The sequence below is a fragment of the Grampus griseus genome, assembly GCF_964374135.1.
Source record: "Grampus griseus genome assembly, chromosome: 16".
NCBI classification, from domain to species: Eukaryota; Metazoa; Chordata; class Mammalia; order Artiodactyla; family Delphinidae; genus Grampus; species Grampus griseus.
Window position 1 is genome coordinate 14288832 of NC_139010.1, and position 21087 is coordinate 14309918.

General features: G+C 40.9%; 1 protein-coding gene across 4 annotated transcripts in view; it reads right to left on the reverse strand.

The window, feature by feature from the left end:
- Positions 1–21087, reverse strand: part of FAM13C (family with sequence similarity 13 member C) — a 132904-nt gene that overhangs the window by 12090 nt on the left and 99727 nt on the right. For all 4 annotated transcript variants that reach the window (XM_082674165.1, XM_082674164.1, XM_082674163.1 and 1 more), the window contains 4 exons: positions 13943–14153; positions 12454–12592; positions 7487–7568; positions 5869–6080 (listed from right to left, as the gene is read on the reverse strand). In XM_082674165.1, coding sequence (XP_082530291.1) covers positions 5869–6080; positions 7487–7568; positions 12454–12592; positions 13943–14153 — 644 coding nt within the window. The remainder of the gene's footprint in view (positions 1–5868; positions 6081–7486; positions 7569–12453; positions 12593–13942; positions 14154–21087) is intronic.

Below are 21087 nucleotides of genomic sequence, written 5' to 3' on the forward strand. Positions count from 1 at the left end.
AACAGAACTGCTGCTGAGTGGTCAGCCCAAGAGTTATTTCTTTCTAGGCCCTGGTCAGAAAGTTGTCTGGGGAAAAAACTGCCACAGCTTAAGTGCTTTTACCACCATGCTTGTTATCCGTTCTCCCCATGGCACTGGTCCCATGTATTCTTTCACAGTAAACCACGGAAACATAAAAATCAGTCGAACCGTCACCATAAACAAGCTCTCTCCTTGAGAGGGAGGTAAGACTGACATTCTCCTCTCTGGACAGTGAGTGATGAGACTCTATTACTCTTTAGCTTTAGGGACTCAGGTCTTGCCAAACTTTCCCTGTGCCTAAGCCTCCCCAGCCCCTCACTGAGGGAGAAAGTATATGTGGAACAAGTCTGAGAGCTTGAACTAACCAGTCAGTCCAACAACATGGGAAGTCAATAATGAACATAATCATACAAAGCAACTGCTGAAGAGAATGGCTTGGTCAATTCAGATTTCTAAGCATACTGCTAATTAATATTGGCCTTGAAAACAGAGGTCATGAGTTCAGATAACTGGCTTCAAGAATTACACACTATTTTTAATTTGGAAAATTATGGAATCTCTGAACCTTAGATTCTTAATGTGCAAATTCTTAATATGCAGAATGAGGATTTTTAATTATCTTATGTAAATGTCCCTGGCACAGAGTCAGGCATACTAAATGTTATTTAAGCTATCAAACTAGTTGATTTGAGGTTACTATCAATGTTGTAAATTACTAATAAAGGAATACCATGGTGCTATCAAAGCATAAATTTTAAAGATAAAAAAATTGAGAAGCACTCTATGTCTTGATATAAAAAGCTATCTAGAATATGCAAAGTGAAAAATGGATACATAATTATGTAGCCTGCTACGTTTTTTCAAAAGGGGCAAATTAAGAATGTGTATTGATGCTTTCTTGTATATGCTTCATATAGAAACTCCAAAGGGACACCTAAAACATTCATAGCAATAGTTACACCTGCTTAGAGTGGGAGACCTCAGAACTGGAGCTGGCAGATGGGGTGGGAAGGAGTCTTTTTAATGTGTAACCTTTTATATTTTTTGAGTATGTGAGAAAGTACTACCTATTCAGAAAATTAAATTTTTGTTCAAAAGCTAAGTAGAAGAACTTGACGGCGTCTTCCTTTTGGTGCATTTTACCTGTAAGTCTTCCCTCTCTCCAATGCACAGCTACTCACTAATCAGTTATCAAATTTTTACTTGATTTAAAAAAATAAAATTAATTATTATGTTTTTTAAAAATCTGCTTTTCTACACGATGACCCAAAACCTATGGGAGGCAGCAAAAGCAGTACTAAGAGGGAAGTTTATGGCAATACAATCCCACCTCAAGAAACAAGAAACATCTCAAACAGCCTAACCTTACGCCTAAAGCAATTAGAGAAAGAAGAACAAAAAACCCCCAAAGTTAGCAGAAGGAAAGAAATCATAAAGATCAGATCAATCAGAAATAAATGAAAAAGAAATGAAGGAAATGATAGCAAATATCAATAAAACTAAAAGCTGGTTCTTTGAGAAGATAAACAAAATTGATAAACCATTAGCCAGACTCATCAAGAAAAAAAGGGAGAAGATTCAAATCAATAGAATTAGAAATGAAAAGCAGTATGGAGGTTCCTTAAAAAACTTAAAAATAGGACTACCATACAACCCAGCAATCCCACTACTGGACATATCCCCTGAGAAAACCATAATTCAAAAAGAGTCATGTACCACAATGTTCACTGCAGCTCTGTTTACAATATCCAGGACATGGAAGCAACCTAAGTGTCCATTGACAGATGAATGAATAAAGAGGATGTGGCACATATATACAATGGAATATTACTCAGCCATAAAGAGAAATGTAATTGAGTTATTTGTAGTGAGGTGGATGGACCTAGAGACTGTCATACAGAGTGAAGTAAGTGAGAAAGAGAAAAATGCCATATGCTAACACACGTATATGGAATCTAAAAACAAACAAACAAATCGTTTTGAAGAATCTAGGGGCAGGACAGGAATAAAGACACAGACGTAGAGAATGGACTTGAGGACATGGGGAGGGGGAAGGGTAAGCTGGGATGAAGTGAGAGTGGCATTGACTTACATATACTTCCAAATTGTAAAACAGATAGCTAGTGGGAAGCAGCTGCATAGCACAGGGAGATAAGCTCCGTGCTTTGTGACCACCTAGAAGGGTGGGATAGGGAGGGTGGGAGGGAGACGCAAGAGGGAGGGGATATGGGGCTATATGTATATGTATAGCTGATTCACTTTGTTACAAAGCAGAAACTAACACATCACTGTAAAGCAATTATATTCCAATAAAGATGTTTAAAAAAAAATCTGCTTTTCTCCTCAAAGATGCTGCAGTTAATGAAGGGCCAGAAGAAGTAACTGCCAATACTCACCCAGTTGGTAATCTGTGCTGTGCACCTGACTCCACCTACAGTTCTTGGAAAGGACAATAAAAAGGGGATATATGCCAGTACCAATTCAGGATTTTCAAAAGAAAAGGACATAAATAAGCACCACAATCAGACCTAGGGTTGATTCATTCATTTCCAGTGCTCAACGGATGCCCTGTGACCGAAAAGTGATTATCTCCAAAAATCATCCATAGATGGTGGAGGAAGAAGATTACTCGGTAGCAGTGTCTGAACTGACAAGGCAATGAGCTCTGACTAAACACTAAATGCAAAAATTTCAAGAGGAGTCATAACGAAGGTCTCTTTAGAAAAGGAATAACTTCATCTTGGAAGCTTAATATTTAATGCATTTTAAGCAGTAGAACAAAGACTCCAGATGAAAATCATCCATCAATTTGAGTTTAAAGAATTGGGACCTAATGAGATAATCTCAGATGTGAATAAGCTCACTGAGGAGCCAGGAATAATACTATTGTGGAAATTTTCAATCCTCCCTTTGCTTCTTCTGTGGCTTCTCGACTCCCCCTTAGGAACCACCTAATAGTTGCCTAGCCACTTCATGGTCGGCTGTGTTAAGCTCTCCCAGGAACAATACTGCAGCTTTAGATACTGAGACGTACGTGTTCTACTGCAGATGCTCTCCATTTAAAGGGCCTCACTTTAGCCTACTGCAGAGATAGGTTTATTTGAAGGGGCTTCTGACACTAAGCAGTTTAATGGCTATTTCTTTTAAAATAACAGAAATAAATTTCCGTTTAAATAAAGATGACTTCTAAAGAACTCAGAGTTTTTCTCTGACCTTCAGATTTTCACTTACATGTTTTTATTTGACGTGAATACCTCAGGAGGGTGATCGACCATCCCACTTTTCCCAGGACTGAGGCTTCTGGTGGGCCATGGAATTTTCAGTGCTAAAGTTAGAAAGTCTAGGGAAACCTGGGATGGTCGGTCACCCTATTCCTGAAAGATCTTAAAACAAACATGTCCAAAACAGACCTCCTGAGTTTTCACTCTCATCCTCTGTCTGCTTCTCCTCTAGTTTTTCCCCATCTCAGTAAATGGATCCATCTTCCTTTCCTTCACTCCCTACCATCCAACGATTCAGCACATCCTTTTGATTCTATATCCAAAATATACTTTGAATGTGTCTACTTCTTTCCATCTCCAACGCTACCATACTAGTCCAAGCCACCCATTTCATCTTCCCTTTTCCACTCTTTTCCCCTATGATTAATTCTCCATACAGCAATCAAAAAGATCTTTAAAGTGTAAATCACACCATGTCACTTTCACACTTACAACCATTCAACAGCTTCCCAATCCTCTCAGTGGCCTAAAAGGTCCTGTGTTATGTGCCCTGATCTATCTTTTCTGACTTCATCACATGCCATCCTGTGCTCCAGCCCTCAGACCTGAGAACTCCAACTACAAACAAGCTCTCCCTTCAAAGGCCTTCATACTCGCAGTTCCATCTAGAAGGCTCTTTGCTGCTCTCTTCGCCTGCTGATTCTTCTGCATTAAATGTCATCTTATTGGCCTTCCTAATCACCCTATATAAAATAGAAACCATCCATACTCATTATTTTCTATCATATCATTTGTTTCTTTGCACAGTACTTATACAAAATTTTAATGATTTTGTCTATTGAGTTATTTCTTGTTGTATCCCAACTCCCAGAAAAACACGAGCTCCGTGAAGGCGGTCACCCACATCACTTCTCTATCTTGTTTATTTTTTATATCCAGCATGGATCATAGTTCACAACACATCGTAGGCACTCAAATCTTTTTGCAAATGAATGATTGCCCACTGGTCACCAGCATCTCCTTTTATTGTCACAATAATTATATAAATAGGTATTATCTGTATTTGATAGATGAGGAAGTTGAATATCAGAGAATTAGTTCACTTGCCAAGTGTGTATGATTAGAAAGTGTCTTGTTCAAGGACTGAGTCCTGCTCTAAGCTTATTATACCAGTCCCAACTCATCCCTCACTCCTTAGTCAACTGAGTAGAACACAGAATTAAGACTTGGGTGTTGACCAAGCTGCTTTTATAGACGTGGTCAAAGTAACTATAAAATACAGGAAAGACCATCAGAAGCACTGAAGGGTGGAAAACCACAGATGTGCCTGACTATGTGTGTGTGTTTATACACACACACACACACACACACAGAGAGAGAGAGAGAGAGAGAGAGAGAGAGAGAGAGAGAGAGAAGTTAGTTATCCACTGACTATCACAAAGTCTAGAATATTTGGGGGTGGGAGGAGGGGACAGGTTGGCTGAGTGGATGAAAACCACTAGTCACAACATATATTGGTTATTTTTAAGTTTAAAGGTATTTCATAAAGACAGAGGTAGCCAAGGACCCATTTCTACTTGTAGATCACGTGTAAAGGACTAGTCTGGGGGCATATGGTAAGCCTTTTGGGATTTGGTAAATGTTGCCACCTTATGATCAAGACTAGATAATGTACAATAGAACAGGTGAAGCCAGCATTCTCCTCAAGAAGACTTCATTTCAAAGTCAAACATGCTAGTTTGTTCTTTCATATATCCATTCACTCTGCCAACATTTATTCAATACTTACTTTGTACAGACACTAAGGATCATGAGCAATAAACAGCCTAAACTCTACTCAAGAAGTTTCAAGTACTATAATGAGAGACAGAAAATGGCACAGAGCATAGTTAGAGCTATGTTAAGGTAGCTACAGATTATTCAATAAATGAAAGGCAACCACATCACTCAGAGTTCAGACAGGAAGGACTACAAGGAAGGTTCCTTGGCATAAGTAAAATGTTAAGCACAGATATGCAGGAGGAGGGATTAACCAGGTAAGTACTAAATACTAATTGCTTTCATCATCATTTTTGTAAAATATAATCTTTTCTTTGAGCTCCAGGCGCCCATATCCAAATGCATAATTGACAACTCTATCTGGGTATCTCACAAATATTTCAAAGCCAAGATGTCTAAGCTGAAGTCTTTAGACATCTCACCTAACATTCCTCAAGAAACCCTACGTCTCTATTCTTATCATATAAAATACTAAACCACTTTCCTTACTATTTATACCTCATCCCCGCTTTATTATTTCTTAATAAAACATACAGTAAAATGAGATTGTAATCCTAGTCTTGGGTTCATTTGCTAACTTATCAGGGGAAGTTGGGGAGAAAGGAATATGAAATGCCCTAGTGTCTTTACCATGCGTCTCCCACCAGCATGCGACACTGCAACCTCCAGAATGGCAATGCCCTAGGTCATAGCTAATAACCCACTAGGAACTCATCTGACTGAAAGTTCAGAGCCAGTCTCCTAAAGATATTTATGTGGTACCAAAGTGCTCTTACAAATTGGTCAAAATCACGATCTCAGTGGCACCATGTGGAGTGGTGGGGCCCTGTGAAGGTTGGCGAGGTACCTTAGAAACCTCCTGAGAAGGAAGCTGCTCTCTCTTCTCCTTCACGCATGTCAACACAGCATCTGGAGTCTCCTCTCCAGAGGAGCCTGGCTCAGGGCCCACAGCTTCCGGCTTCCCATTCTCTCGGGGGACTGCGGGTTGCTCGCAGGATGGATTTCTCGGTGGGCCTTTGGGAGCACTCCCTTGTTCTTCTGACAGCTTCAGCTTTAGTTCTAAGAGAGATGCCATGAGTTACCAGGAGCAGGGAGGACTCATTGGCCCTAATAAGAGCAGAGAGCCTTTCAGGAATTCCTTCCCTGATGCCAAGTGAGTGGAAATGAACAGTGCCGATGATGGTTCCCCAGATGTGAAAACAGAGGGCTCTTGAGGCTGGGATCTCATGGAGGTGGAGCATCACCTGTGGGAGTAACTCAGTGGTCTAGATTCCCGAGGAGGATTCCTGGAGGAAGACCAGTGGTACCTGGCCCCAAAGTTTTCACCTGTTATCTATCATGACGCCTGAGATTCTATACTCAAAGATTCATTTACTTGGGTTTTGAAAGTTGTGCAGCCATTAAGAGCCCCTGCAGAAATGCAAGTACTTCTGGAAGGCATTACACAGTGCAGACGTCTGAGGATACACAGGAGGGGTGGGGAAGGGGACATGGGAATGCCAGCCCCAACTTGACAGATTTCACAATTTTGTCTAATGCCAGTATTTAAAATCCAGAAATCACCATTATTGCAATGTGACTTTATATAAACCTACGTAATTAAAAATAAAAAGGCCACCTGGGACTTATCAAGAAATTAGATTTCAGAATATGCTAGGGGACTGCTCGTTTGAATGAGGCCATTTATATTGATTTCTCAATTACATACATAGCTCATCTTCTCTGATGTTTGTTTTTTAGTTAGGCTCTGGCGTGGTGTTTAAACACCGCATATATTATAAACCTGCTACATCACTACACTTCAATACCACTGAATTAATATTCCTTTCAGTTCTTTATCACCATCCTTCTAGAAATCTGGAAAAACTCCCATGTCTCTAAGTATTGAAATAAAAAGTGTAGAGAGAGGAAGAAAATAAATTTTTATTGGTAAATAACCATCATCCCTTAAGATAGATTTTAGAGTTAATTAATACTCACACCACCATCTCCAGAGAGACAGAGAAAGAAGAACATTGGATTAGGAAGAAGGAGAACCAAGTTCTACTCCTAGGTCACCACCTCCCAGCTACGTCACCTTCCCCTCTCTTGACATAGATGTCCTCATCTGTGCAATGGGGTGTGTGGCATAAATGATTGCTCAGGCCTCTTCTGTTTCTAACAGACAAGAAGCCAATAACCCAGGGAAATGAATACTCCACATGTTGAAATGCTCCTGGCACTGAGGTGAATCATTCCACCTGGGAGTCTGGAGTTCCTCAGTCTCTTCACAAGGAGATGTATTAAATGGGATCAAACAATGAAGGGGACCCAGGACACTTTATTTCAAGATGGGGCCTCTGATCTAGGCAGGAGACAAGCTTAAAGAGGGCACAGGTGGAAGAGAATCAAGAACTCCTTGGAGCACATTATCACGACTTTATCTGCTTCCTTCCTGAGAAAGGAGACCCTTGGCTGGCATTTACCTTTGAGCTGTTTACGACCTTTAGCCAAATCATTCATCCATTTCAGGACTTCAGGATTAGATGTCTTGTCACCATGTGAAGGCTGCAAGGGAGGGAAAAATGGGGATGGAAGGAGGTAAAGGGAGGGAGGGAGCGAAGAAAGAGAGAAAAGGAAAAACAAAATTTTAAACAGCTAAGGCACACGAAGGTAGTTCAGCAACATATAAAGCTGGGAGAGAGATTCAGGCGTGATACCTCCAGTTGATGGAGTTGCCTCTGAAAAACAGTGAACATTCTTGACCTCCTCCACTCTTTCATCCTTGCCATGGACACTGTTTCTAAACACACCTGGTCACCTAGCATTTTTTACATAGTCCTAACTATGTCAGTGCCCCCTACAGTCTAACCCTCAATCACCTTGTGGGCTACCCATACCCAACACCCCATTGCCAGGTCATTCTTTGTATCGATGTAGATGGCTCTCCTGATACAAACCAGCGCTTCCTCCCTTGCCTCTGCTCATGACTTATGACCAAAACCTGCCTGGGGAACACTGATAAACTGGAAGCTTTAGCTCCTATCAGTCATATCCTCCAAGCTGAAGAAAGGAGACCCCAGGATCTCTAAAACCTGACAACAGTCTGAGAAGTCAGTATGTAAGGGGGATACCCAGATTTCACTGCTCTCCCTGTTTACAGACTCAGTATTCTACTGGGCTAGCATTAAAGTAGAAATTAACTATATGAGTATGGACTTGGGCAAATTATTTAGCCTCTCCATGCCTCAGTTTCATCTACAAAATGAGGATTATAATACCATCTCCCTCATACGGTTGCTGTGAGGGATGAATTAGTGAATATACGTAAAACACTGAAAAGAGTTCCAGGCACATGCTAAACACTATAGAGGTGTTAGCTAGAATTAAAAATATTGTTATTGTTATTATTACTGGCAGAGGTGATAGCAGTAGTAGTAGTAGTGGTTAACTACCAGACCTTCAAAGGAATGGTGAATAAGTCTTCACTAACAAACATACACGTAGGGGTATGTATGTCCTACCTAGTAGCTAATCCCACTTGGATGTGGCAATAAGAATATAGTTTTACTTTTAGAAGGATATGACTCCGTTCATACAAATCATTCACCTTAATTTCTGGATTTCTTTTCAGAGCCTAAAAGTAAATTTTCTACAGAAAGAGAAACTGGGAGAGAAGAATAGCCAAACATACCTAGCCTCCAGCCCCACAGGTCAGTAGGAAATTTCTTAAACAAGTTGAGGCCACCCTGGTAACTTAAATGGAGGCTCAAGAAGATTAGTGGTTACTTTGAATTGGGGATATACAAAGAGCTATATAAGCACGCTCAGGAAGACATCACAAACACTGTAATAGTAGCCAGAAACGTGTACAATGTTAGTGACAAGTCTAGTGGCTCTGCCATGTTTAAGAATCCATTAAATCCATATAACATCAGCAAGATGTTGGTGAGAGAGAGACACAGGGAGAGGAGTTTGCTCCTCTCAAGTTCGAAGGAAAAAACAGTGCTTGTGTAAGAGGATCATCAAATGTACATGGGATTAGATGTTTTAATTGTGAAACACAAGACATGGTTCTGTCACTTCTATAGTGATATAAAAACCATACAGTTTAAAATCAAGATGGAAAATAACACTGCGGGAAAATGACAGTGATTTTTCCCCTAGGGGAGCCCAGAAGGGAGACTCTGGTTTCCAGTAGGGAAGCCCTGGTTTCAGGACCATGGACAGTGACACAGAGGGCACACCTCCAAACTGCTGTGCCTGGTCCTACCCGTGGTCTGCTAGAATGATGCACTGCACTACTTCCCTGATATAACGTTTAGTACTTTGGCTTTGGGTAACAGTCTGGTTATATGAACAGTCAATGTTTTACATGTGATTTCTCGAAATCCTCACAGAATTCTTCACTCTGATCTGAAAACACATCTTGTTCTCTGGAACACATCTTTTTCACTGGATATGTTCCACACAGTTAATGCAATCTTCTGAAACACTGTTAAAAACAAAAATGAAAACCTAAGACCCTAAGCCAAGGACCATCAGAGAAGCTTTCACTACTGCAAACAGGACTTAAGAGAAATTTAAGGCTGAATTTTCTGACAAAATGTTTTAAAGCCTGAGATCATTTTCTGAAATGAATTTTGTATTTCTCTGCTCTTGGGCGAGCTTTCAAAAGAGGTTAAATCAAGCTCACAAGGACGGCAGCTCTCAGATCATATGGAAAGATTTTATATACGAGCTGTGGATCTTCAAGCCTTCTAACGTCTGAACTGTTTCAGTTTAATAGGCCCCAAGGACCATACACCCAAAAATTACACAGTGTAGATTTCGTTCAGTGTAATTAAAATGGAGCTCATGAGTCACATAACTGAGGGTACGACTGGACCAGATCTGTGGTCTGCCAAAGATGATTCAAAAGACACTTTAGAAAGATTTATGGATCAGGAATGAAAGGACCTATGTTGCTGTCTTGGCTACATCAATTCTTTGCTGTATGAACCTGGAGAGGTTACTTCCCTTCTCTGGGCCTCAGTTTCTTCAATGGTCAAATAAGCGAAGACTAACTGATCCCTTCTAATTCTAAGATTCTCTAATTCTACTGAAAGTGAACATCTGGCTGAAACAGCCTTTTCTAAGTCCATGAGTCTAACAATAGTTAAATGTAAAATCAACTGTAGGGAATAAATACAGTTCTGGATATGAAGTGAAATGGTTGCATTCAATAGAGAAGGAAAGATGTATATTATACCAGGGCATCAGACTAGCATGGAGGCCCAGCAGCTCGGATTCAAAAATGAGCAGCAGGTGCTATTAACCCCGTCGTCAGGTTGCCGGGAAGGAAAGCCATACACACAGCAACCAATTAAAGCCCATTAACATGTCAAACCTCTAACCACAGCCTGGCACCCAGACAGGGAGGGTGAGGGGAAGCCCTGTTTCCTGAGACGTGGAAGGTTCTGATTACTTCAAAGACTTTCATACACACAGAAGCAGTGACCATGAAGCCTTCTTCCTTTACTGCTCCCAAATTCATCCATCTGCATGTTTAAGTGTGCGGGCATGTGTCTACTCTGGCCCTAAAGCTTCTCCAGACAAAGGCAGAAGGTGCCAGGAGAAATTCTTTTCTAAAATACTCAGCTGCTGGGTGGCTGTTACAGTTGAGAAAAGTAATCCAGGGTCTGCAGCTGCAGGTAGAAAAATCCAATGGAAAATTAATGTCTATAATTTTCCTTTATTTTTTGACAAGGCAGAGGTTGCCATGGGATAGCCTATTCAAATATCACTCAAACAGACTAAAAAGTTAATAATATCTAAGACCACTTACTTCCTCTGTACCAAAACTGTAAAAAGCATTATATATGCACTCCCTCCTTTAATACTCACAAACTTAAGAAGTCACTACTACTATTAACTCCACTTTACAGAATGGACAAACTGAGACTCAGAAAGATAAAGTAACAAGTCCAAAGTCACAGAGCTCCTAAGTGGCTGTGCAGATTCAAATCCAGACCAGTCTGATTCAAGAACTGCCAGATAAGAAATATTAATAGGCCCTGGGGATGGAGCCCCTGTTTCTCTACAGATTCCAATACGAGGGCATCACAGATCCAATAAAACTCCAGCAGCAAGTAAGGAAAATCAACTTCTCTCAGGCTATCTGGAGCTTTCAACTTGCAGTGGACACTTAATGAATTTTACTTGTACTTCTCCATTGCAAAAACTACTCATCCTTAACCACCCCAAGCCTGAGCTGATAGAACACAACCACCTTAAGAAGGTTGTAAGTCTTTGCTGGGCCTCCGTCTCCTTATCTGTAAAATGAAGGCCTGTACTCACAATGTGGAGAGCACCCTCCTACTCTATAAAAGACAGTAAGTAGTTGTGACTGCCTGACCTCAAGGAAGAGAAGAATCTTCCACACCTTAAGGTTGTCTTGAAAGCCAATCTGATTTTTCTTCCATTTTTAGCAAAGCTAAAACTCCCTCCGTAAAACCCCTCTTTTAGTGAATTTGAAGTCACTGTGGGCAACACAGGACAGGAAGAACAGGAGAGTGGAACATCACCTACTCTCACCTCCCTCCCCAGAACTTACCCACACTACAGGGACCTGCATGCAGATTGCCTCTGGACCAAGAGCTTACTGAGCCTTTAAATATTTTAAGATGTTTGAGACATTCCCTGGTCTCATTTATTTTAATAACAAGCTGCTCTGGACCCTCTGCCAAAGACCCAGTATCTTTGTGCAATTCTACATGGGTATGATTCTTCTCTATGCCACGGTCACCATTAGAGACAATAAATAAAACTAGCATTGGCCATCAGGACACTTACCTCTGACTCTATTGTTTCTTAAGTAAGAAAAGGAAAGGTTCATGATTGTAACACTGCAGTACCAGCAAGAAGGCTGCTGTCTCTCTGACAGGAAAGGATGGGATCAGGGTTTGTTCTTAAGAGTGGCCTGAATAGATGTCATGTGATAGGTCCTCACCCATCAACCAGAAAGTACTTTATTGTCAAAGACAACTCTCCCTCATTCTGTTCCACAATGAGAGATTCTGTCTTTTGAGTCCTTAATAGGTTCTTATCAAATACAAATGAGAAAAGGCTAAAGAAAAAATAAGACCATAATACAAAAGCTTTCCAAATTTTAGTCCTAGGAACACTAATGATAGGAAGGTTCCTCAGAAAAAAAAAAAAGGAGAGATCAATAATCAAATCAGTTTAGAAATGAGAGTTGTAATTTGCTACTAGGAATTATCTTAGTAGAGATCAGCTAACAGCATGTGAGAACAAGACAGACCCAGGATGGAAACTTAATTTATGATAGGTCCTGGGTTGGCCAATGGAAACTGAGCTGTCCCTTGGCACAGAAATGTACTCAAAAAGGAAGGACAGAAAAGCCCATGCATTTCTGACACAATCCACTCATTTCAAACCACAGGGTCCTTACCCGGTATTTCTTTTCTTGTTCAAATTTTTCTTCAAATTTCCGAATTTTCCGCTTCAGGCTCTGGATGTGCTTGGTGAGCTGGGTAATGGTCTGTGGCTCTTTGCCATCACCACAGCTGCACCGAGAAGAACTTCGGGGCCTGCAATGATTCCAGAGAGGGAAAGAATCATCAAAAACAGTACTATATATAAAAGAGGTAACTAATAAGGACTTACTGTATAGCACAGGGAACTCTACTCAATACTCTGTAATGGCCTATATGAGAAAAAGAATGTGAAAAAGAGTGGATAGATGTAAAACTGATTCACTTTGCTGTACAGCACATACTAATACAACATTATAAATCAACTATACTCCAATAAAAAAAATTTTAATGATATAAATTTTTTAAAAATGGTCTTCCAGTAAACACTGCTGCTGGTCTACAAACCAAGCTTCCTAGATTATCAGAGAAGTCCAGAGGCCAGCTCATTATTTGATGAGTCTACTATGGTAGCATCTGCTCATTACTGGAGATCCCTGATCACAGAACTCCATTATGGGCAAATGTCATCAGGGACTTTAGTCTACAGACGTCAGAATATTAGTCTAGGAAATGTATTTCCTAAAGCTTGGAGGATACCAATTTCAGACTAATGAGAGAGCCCTACTGTACCGTTATCCTCAATAAGTTGCATGAGCCCCACCTAAAAACAATTTCAAGGAAGATTCAGAAGAGTAGTTAACTCTTCTTTCTACGACAGAGCCTTTGTGAATCTAATCAAAGGAATGGACCCCCTCTCCAGAAAACGTGTTCACCTTCTCACCTGACACAATTTACAACAGTAATAATGCACTAAATCCCTCAAGTCCACCAGTAGACAGTCCATGAACCCTGGTCTAGATAAACTCATGAGTAACAGCAGGAGTTATTAAGGAGAAACTAGGAATTCCCTGCACGTATTTTTGGTCAAGGGAGACTCATTTTAGCTACGCATCAAAACTACTTACGCAACTTAAAAAAAAAGAACACATAGTTTCACATTTTTTTTGTCTAGGGAAGCTACTGTAAGCTACCACTTTTCTAGAATCTAAGAAGAAATTGAGATGTACGACTCACAAGCATTGCTACAATCCATCCATCGAGGCCACTGCTGGACATGGGAAGAATACTTAGGAGCTCATCGAAAATTCCTGGTACTTGCATGTACACAGACTTAGGATTCTGGTCATTTCACCAAAAATGTTCAGACACGTGAGCCGTAGGGCAGCCTGTGTCTCGAGACCATCTCCTCCTGATTCAGGAAGGCCTGAAACAGCATTCTTAACTAGAAAGTACTCTGATTTTTTGCCATTTATTGTTCAGGGCTTGCAGCTGCTTTTGGTAGGCATGTTTGCTCTATTTTAGACACACACTTCACTGAATTTATAAAAGTACTGGGTTGTACTGTAAATAGTATTTTAAAAAACTGCATGAAATGAAGACAAGAACAAAACAAGGTTTTCTTACATCATAAACTGCTGAGTGCTGGGTGGAGAAGGGGCTGATTCAGGGTCTAAGTTGAATCTCTGGCTTTGGCTAAAGATGGAGCATCGTGGTGACAGAAGCGGGTTGTCACCATCAGTGATGTGATAGAGCAGCCTGCTAGTCTCAACAGACTGGAGGTCTTCTGGTGCACTGTCCGCTTCACTCTGCACATCTTTGTGCACTGGCACAGGGTCTGAGGAAACAAGATAAATCATCGAGACTTAGAAGTGACAGAGGGCTTGAGACTGTCATGTTCTTAAACAAAGATTATAAACATTCATTATAATGTCTTGCCTCTTTGTCATTTCTTCCTTCTGGGGATATGAAAGCCTTTCAATATTCTGTCATGTTCGTTCTCACGGAATCTGGACAGAAAATATTACAAAGCCAACACACACCAAAAGATGGAAACAGAGATTGTTTCGGTCTGAGTTACAGAAGTCAGCATGGTCCAAAACTACAAAAATCCTCTCTTTATTTCATATTATTTGCATATGTCAGAGAGTATCTAACAACATGTTAGAGTGAAAAAAGAAAACAATTACATGGAACTGGAGAAAAAGATGATAGATTATGAGGGAGAATAGTTATAACAGAATTGCCAGTGAAGGAAGGGAGAGGAGGGTGTAGGGAGGAAAAGAGAAGAGAAAACAAAGGAGGAAGAGAGGGGTGAGGAGTCCCCAGATAGAAAATTACTCAGCACTCATTAAAAATGATGGAGAACTCAACATCAATATGGAGTGATGCTCTGAATATACTAACTGAAAACCACACATTTCAACGGAGAACAGTAATGATTCCATTTGCTATAAGCAGCATACATTTATGTCTACAAATAAATGCACTAAAAGATCAAAGAAGCTACACAGCAACTACAAAGCATGGTGGCATTAGGAAAGATTCTATTTCTTCTCCAAAATTTTATGTAGCATTTTATTTGGGACAAAAACAAAAACCAACAACAAAACCTGCTCTAAACCCTCTCCCCAGCCTGGCAGCTGTCTGCCTGAATTCTCACTGTGATCATTCCCCTTTTATATGAGCTCACTGGCTCCCCAACCAGGTCAGTCCAGAAAGTGGGCACCCCTGTGCTACAGAGGTGAGGGCAGGGGAATGAGAAACGTCGGGGTGCTGACTGACGGTGGCCAGAGTGACAGTCCCTCCATCCTGGCGTGCTGTACAGAGCTACTCAAGGAACAGCCAAAACCGTCTCAATTTTGCCCAGCAAACAAGTGAGGACGACCCAAGGCTTTCTCTTATTCTGACTACCCTAAAGAAAGAGGAAAACACACAGATTTTCTGGGTGAAGAAATGAATCTGAAAATACTGACAATCCACTTTTCCAAAATAACATTTATCACAATTTGGTACTGGATGAATCTTAATCAGGTTTAGAATGGCTCGAGCTGTCTAGAGCTTGAAATGCAATTTCCTTTGCGTAACATCAAAGTTCTGATTAGGTCCTTCTGTGTTTTCAGTTGGCTTCTCCCCTTTTGCGCTGTAGACTGGGAGGGTGGACAGTGCCTCCCATCAGGCCTTTGAAGCCGATGGACAGCACCTCTGTCAGCAGCGGAGGCTGGTCAGAAGCGGATGGGGTGAAGACTGGGGAAAGCTGGAGCCAGATGAATGTCAAAGCCCAGGCCCACAGGCAAGTGTGCTGGTGTGCCCGACACAGCTCGCCACAGGCAACACGCTGGCTAAGAATAATTTAGCCAGAAAACGCTGCCATGTGGTGGGAGCCCTAAGAAGAAACACGAATGATCGTTCCTAACCAGTAAACGACAGCATATACTAACAATGACCTTCAACACCCACCAGGAAGTGTCTGAGTCCCTCACCAAACCCTTTTCTTAAACCATTAGACTCTAAGAAGAAATGTATTTTATTCATGTTACCCTTTTCTGGGCAGCATCTTTTGGTAATAATGATGGGAAAGAAAAAGATCTTTAACAAGCACCTGGGACCAGCACATTTTTGTTGAAATTGTAAAGACTGGAGTCCTTCTCTTCAGCTCATCTGTGGTGCCAGGGTCAAAATTAAATCCTTTTAATTTTCCTTTTAATTTTAACTTTAACTTAATCCTTTTCATTTTCTCTTGGTGCTGTCTTATAATGACAAAATGCGGGCACTTGGGTTCCTAGCCATATGACTAATGTGGATGTAAGAGCTTAGCTTCAGAAACCCACAGAGACCTAAGACATGACTTCACAGAATCACAGGCCACTATGAAGCCATTGCAATAGTAACAGCAAACCTCCATTTACACGGCATCTGCTTTTTGTGGGCACTCAAAAAACCAGTGCTGCCTAACATCCTGACCTTTCTTCCCCCCAATTCACCACGAAAGGAAGCAGTGAGCCCGAAAGATCCCAAAGTGACCAGCTGAAAAGTGACAGTCAACCTAAGTGTCCATCGACAGATGAATGGATAAAGAAGATGTGGCACATATATACAACGGAATATTACTTAGCCATAAAAAGAAACGAAATTGAGTATTTGTAGTGAGGTGGATGGACCTAGAGTCTGTCATACAGAGTGAAGTAAGTCAGAAAGAGAAAAACAAATACCATATGCTAACACATAGATATGGAATCTAAAAAAAAAAAAAGAAAAGAAAAATGGTTATGGAAAACCAAGGGGCAGGACAGGAATAAAGATGCAGACATAGAGAATGGACTTGAGGACATGGGGAGGGGGAAGGGTAAGCTGGGACGAAGTGAGAGAGTGGCATTGACATATATACACTACCAAATGTAAAACAGATAGCTAGTGGGAAGCAGCCGCATAGCACAGGGAGATCAGCTCAGTACTTTGTGACCACCTAGAGGGGTGGGATAGGGAGGGTGGGAAGGAGACACAAGAGGGAGGGGATATGGGGATATATGTATATGTATAGCTGATTCACTTTGTTATAAAGCAGAAACTAACACACCACTGTAAAGCAATTATACTCCAATAAAAGTGTTAGGGCTTCCCTGGTGGCGCAGTGGTTGAGAGTCTGCCTGCCGATGCAGCGGACACGGGTTCGTGCCCCGGTCCGGGAAAATCCCACATGCCGCGGAGCGGCTGGGCCCGTGAGCCATGGCCGCTGAGCCTGCGCGTCCGGAGCCTGTGCTCCGCAACGGGAGAGGCCACAACAGTGAGAGGCCTGCGTACAGCAAAAAAAAAAAAAAAAAAAAAAAGTTAAAAAAACCCTGGTAATCTGGTAATGCCTGAGCTCTTTGTCTAAACTAACCATTTGAGTCGAGAAGTGGCTTAATTAAATCAGTGGGTGCATGCCTATGCGTGCGCACTTGTGTAGACAGGATTATTGAGATCTTTGCTCAGAAGAGACCAGGGTAGATTCAGAGCTAACCAGCGTTGCTGCCATCCTGGGAACAGAGCCCAGGCCACCACTTACAGACCCTGCTCCCCAACAGGGAGAAGCTTATGGCAATATTAAACTCGGGTGGCTTCTGATGGGACCCTGGGAGCACACTGCTTTTTCTTCCAAAGAAAGGCACAACTTGCCAGAGCCCATGCTGTGATGCACTATGCTTTAGAGGGAGGGCCTGGGAGCCAGGGCTCGGGGTGCTCATACTTTCTTGTGGGGCTCCAGCAAGTTCACTGACCTCTCTCTGTGTCCTTGTTTGGACCACCTGACAGGGCTGTGACAGGAAAGTCAAAGGAGATCTGCTGTACAACCTCATGCCTTTAGTTAGCAGTATTGTATTATACACGTAAAAAGTTGTTAGGAACGTACATCTCATGTTAAGTGTTCTTACCACAATAAAAAAAATTGTTTTCTTTTATCCTTCTTTGTATTTTCTACAATTTCTGTAATGAATGTCTTAATTGTATAGGAAGAAAAAACCAATAAAAGTTAATATAAAAATTTGGGGAAAAAAATGCATTCCTCGGAAGAGAAGTGAGAAACAACCCCACGGGCAGAACAAGAGAGAACAAAGATTGTGAATTTGAATCTCAGGTCCACCACCTGTTAAGAGGCACTTGAGCAAAAATGGGCCTTTTTAAACCCCAGTTTCTTCATCTGTAAAATGGGGAGAATAAGACTAAGGGAGGCCTCTCCCTGCCTCTCAAGACTAAGGGAGGATGAAATAGGAAAACTGTATCCCCTACAAATTTTTGCCATATCCACATAAACCTATTTTTAATATATATGTGTATATGTATGTTATGTGTGTATATATGTGTTTATGTGTATATATATAATCTTAATTTCTTCGTTTTAAGTTCTTTTTTATTGAAGTATAGCTGATTTACAATGTTGTATTAGTTTAGGTGTACAGCAGTGATTCAGTTATTCTTTTTCAGATTCTTTTCCCATGCAGGTTATTACAAAATATTGAGTATAGTCCCCCGTGCTATACAGTAGTTCCTTGTTGTTTATCTATTTTATATATAGTAGTGTGTATATGTTACTCCCAAATTCCTAATTTATCTCTCCCCCCTTATAATATATATAAGATTATATATTAAATACAATCTTAATTTCAACCTACAGTTTTCCCAAATGTCAGCTTCATCTTAGGCAATAATGGCCAAGAAGTCATAAATTTGATGTGCTAGTTACATTCCTTCAACTAATACACATTAAAATAAATTCCTATTAAAACAACGTTCACCCATGCATCCTCTGTAGAGTATGGTTGGCGAAACATTGAGATAAGGCGCAGAAACTGCTAAATCGGTAACCATGAGAACCATCATTTTAACAATTATTAATATCAACATAAGGAAGTTGAATAGTATCTTCTCTTACTGACCACCAACTCCACTAGGAGTCCTTATGGGGTTAATGTGGGAAATGAGAACCAATACACTCTCAACATATTGTACCTCCTACCAGTTATTTATAAATAAGAATAATAATCATATCTAATACTTACGCAGTGAGTCACTATGTCCTCAAGCTTGTAATAAGAGTTTTTGCCAAGTATTTAATCTTCATAATAACCACAGGAGGCTGGGAGCAATGTGATCTGCGTTTTAATTTCAGGAGGGAAGGTGGTATGACTACGTGAGCTCCAGTCAGGGAGGGTTTGACCAATGCCCGTGGTAGAAGACTCCACATCTCCGACCTTGGAGGCCCAGAGAGTATTTCTAGCAGGCCACTCACTGAGCAATAGGGACCACAGCTTAGAGAAGTCATTATCATCAGGTGTGAAGGCCAGAGCCCACTTCTGACCTGGGTGCAACCCCAGCCAGGAACAGATGCTGTATTACAGCTGTTAGATGAATCAGTCAGATTTTAAAAAACATTTTTCTAATGTGAATTTTTAAGTGATTCAAATGTAAATCAACTATACTTCAATAAAAAAATTTAATTAAAAAGTAAATTAATAAATTAAGTGATTTAAAGTTTAAATAAATCTCTATCTGCAACCATTTGAGATGGACGGCCGAGATGAGTCACAAATTAGCCACAGGCTTGTGGGTCTGTTAATTTGCACTTTTGGGTTTACCCATCATGGTGGACCCACAGGCAGCATTCAGGTACATTCCAAAATGCCAAACATCATGCCTTGGATGGTATTACCTCACCATGCCTTTGACGGTATTAAAAACTAAATGAGTCAGAAACATGTACACGATTTTAATGAGGCTCAAGCATCAGAGTTCTCGGCCAGCCTCACACAAAAAGGGCCACCAAGATAAAACCGAAAAACAGCTCAGAAACAGCTGATGGACACACAATGGATTTAGTTGTAGGTGTGTTGAATTTAAGTTGAATTTAACCTAAGGCACTAATAGTTCACAAGAGAGAGAATACAGGTAGCCTGACGTCATCCCAGTAACTAAGCCTGGGGAAACAGATGGGCCTGCTTGCTCAGAGACCACCGAGAGGAAAGCAGTATCTCTGAGGTTGGGATGGGTGGGTAGGAATGAGAGCAGACGAAGACGGATTGCTGGTAGATGAGGCCGACCGAGCCACCGAGTGGGACAAGACTGGCACTCCAAGCAGGCTTCTATGTGCCAGCTTCTGTGGAGGACCACCAAAACATCAGTGAGCTAGAGGGGTGAGGAATTTGTCACCGTGCAAACAGGGGTTGGCTCCATGGCAAGCATCCTGCAGATCCCAAGAGGCAGTCTGACATCAGGAATAAAAAGCATGGGCTATAGTTTCAGAAACACCTGGATTCAAGTCCCAATTTTGTCAGATGTGTGACCTGGGACCCATTATTCAATCTTTTTCAATCTCAGTTCTCCCATCTGTTTCAGTGAAAATGACATCAGTATAAATAAATTGCTGGAAGGATTTTAAAAAGATAAGGAATCTCAAGGGCTTCATATAGTGCCTGGGGGACAGCGCATAATAATAACTCATCAATAAATGACAGCTGTTGTTGTTTATATTTATGGTGGTACCTTTGACCTAGTTAGGGAATTAAAGAGGGGAGCCGAAGGGGGAAATGAGTTCAGTTCTGGATGCACTGAGTTAAGAGGCACTTTTGGTCATCCAGGTGGAGGTGCCCAATAGCCCCTATATATGTGTAGGTGTGCAGCTCAAGAGACATAATCTAACTGGGTCCGACCTCATCATACACTGCCCTGTTTAAACGCCCCTTCCGGAGTAGGGGCTGAGACGGTGAGCGCCATTTTTGTTTTGAAGGAGCCAATGTACTGATTTCAATTAAAATGAACAACCGGTAGATTAGAGCACTAGGTTAGCTGGGCAATGAGAAATTCCAAAATCCTTCCTGAAAACCAGAAAGCTACATGGATCAAGCAGCCTCAGCTCAGATCTAAACTTATTCCTTGCCTCTGCATTTTTGACTACAATCTTCTATTTAAATTTCCATCAGTAAATAGAGATCCAGGCTTTAGGTTTTTGAGTAGTTCTTACGACAAACTTAATACTATCATTCCTGTTCCCTAGAGAATTATGGAAAGACAATTTTGGAATGTTGTTTTCTTGAGTCACTGCTATTATTTCTAACATATGCAATGCTTTTTGCCAAGTAAACATAACATTTAAATCACAGAAATACATAAATACATAAATCTTCAGGGTACACTGTCACTGATTATTTTAGAAGTCCAATAATAACGTCTATGCACTCTGATAAAGAGACTTTTGCAGTTCTTTTTAAGTATTTTCACTGTCTCAATGGTAGAAATAAGGA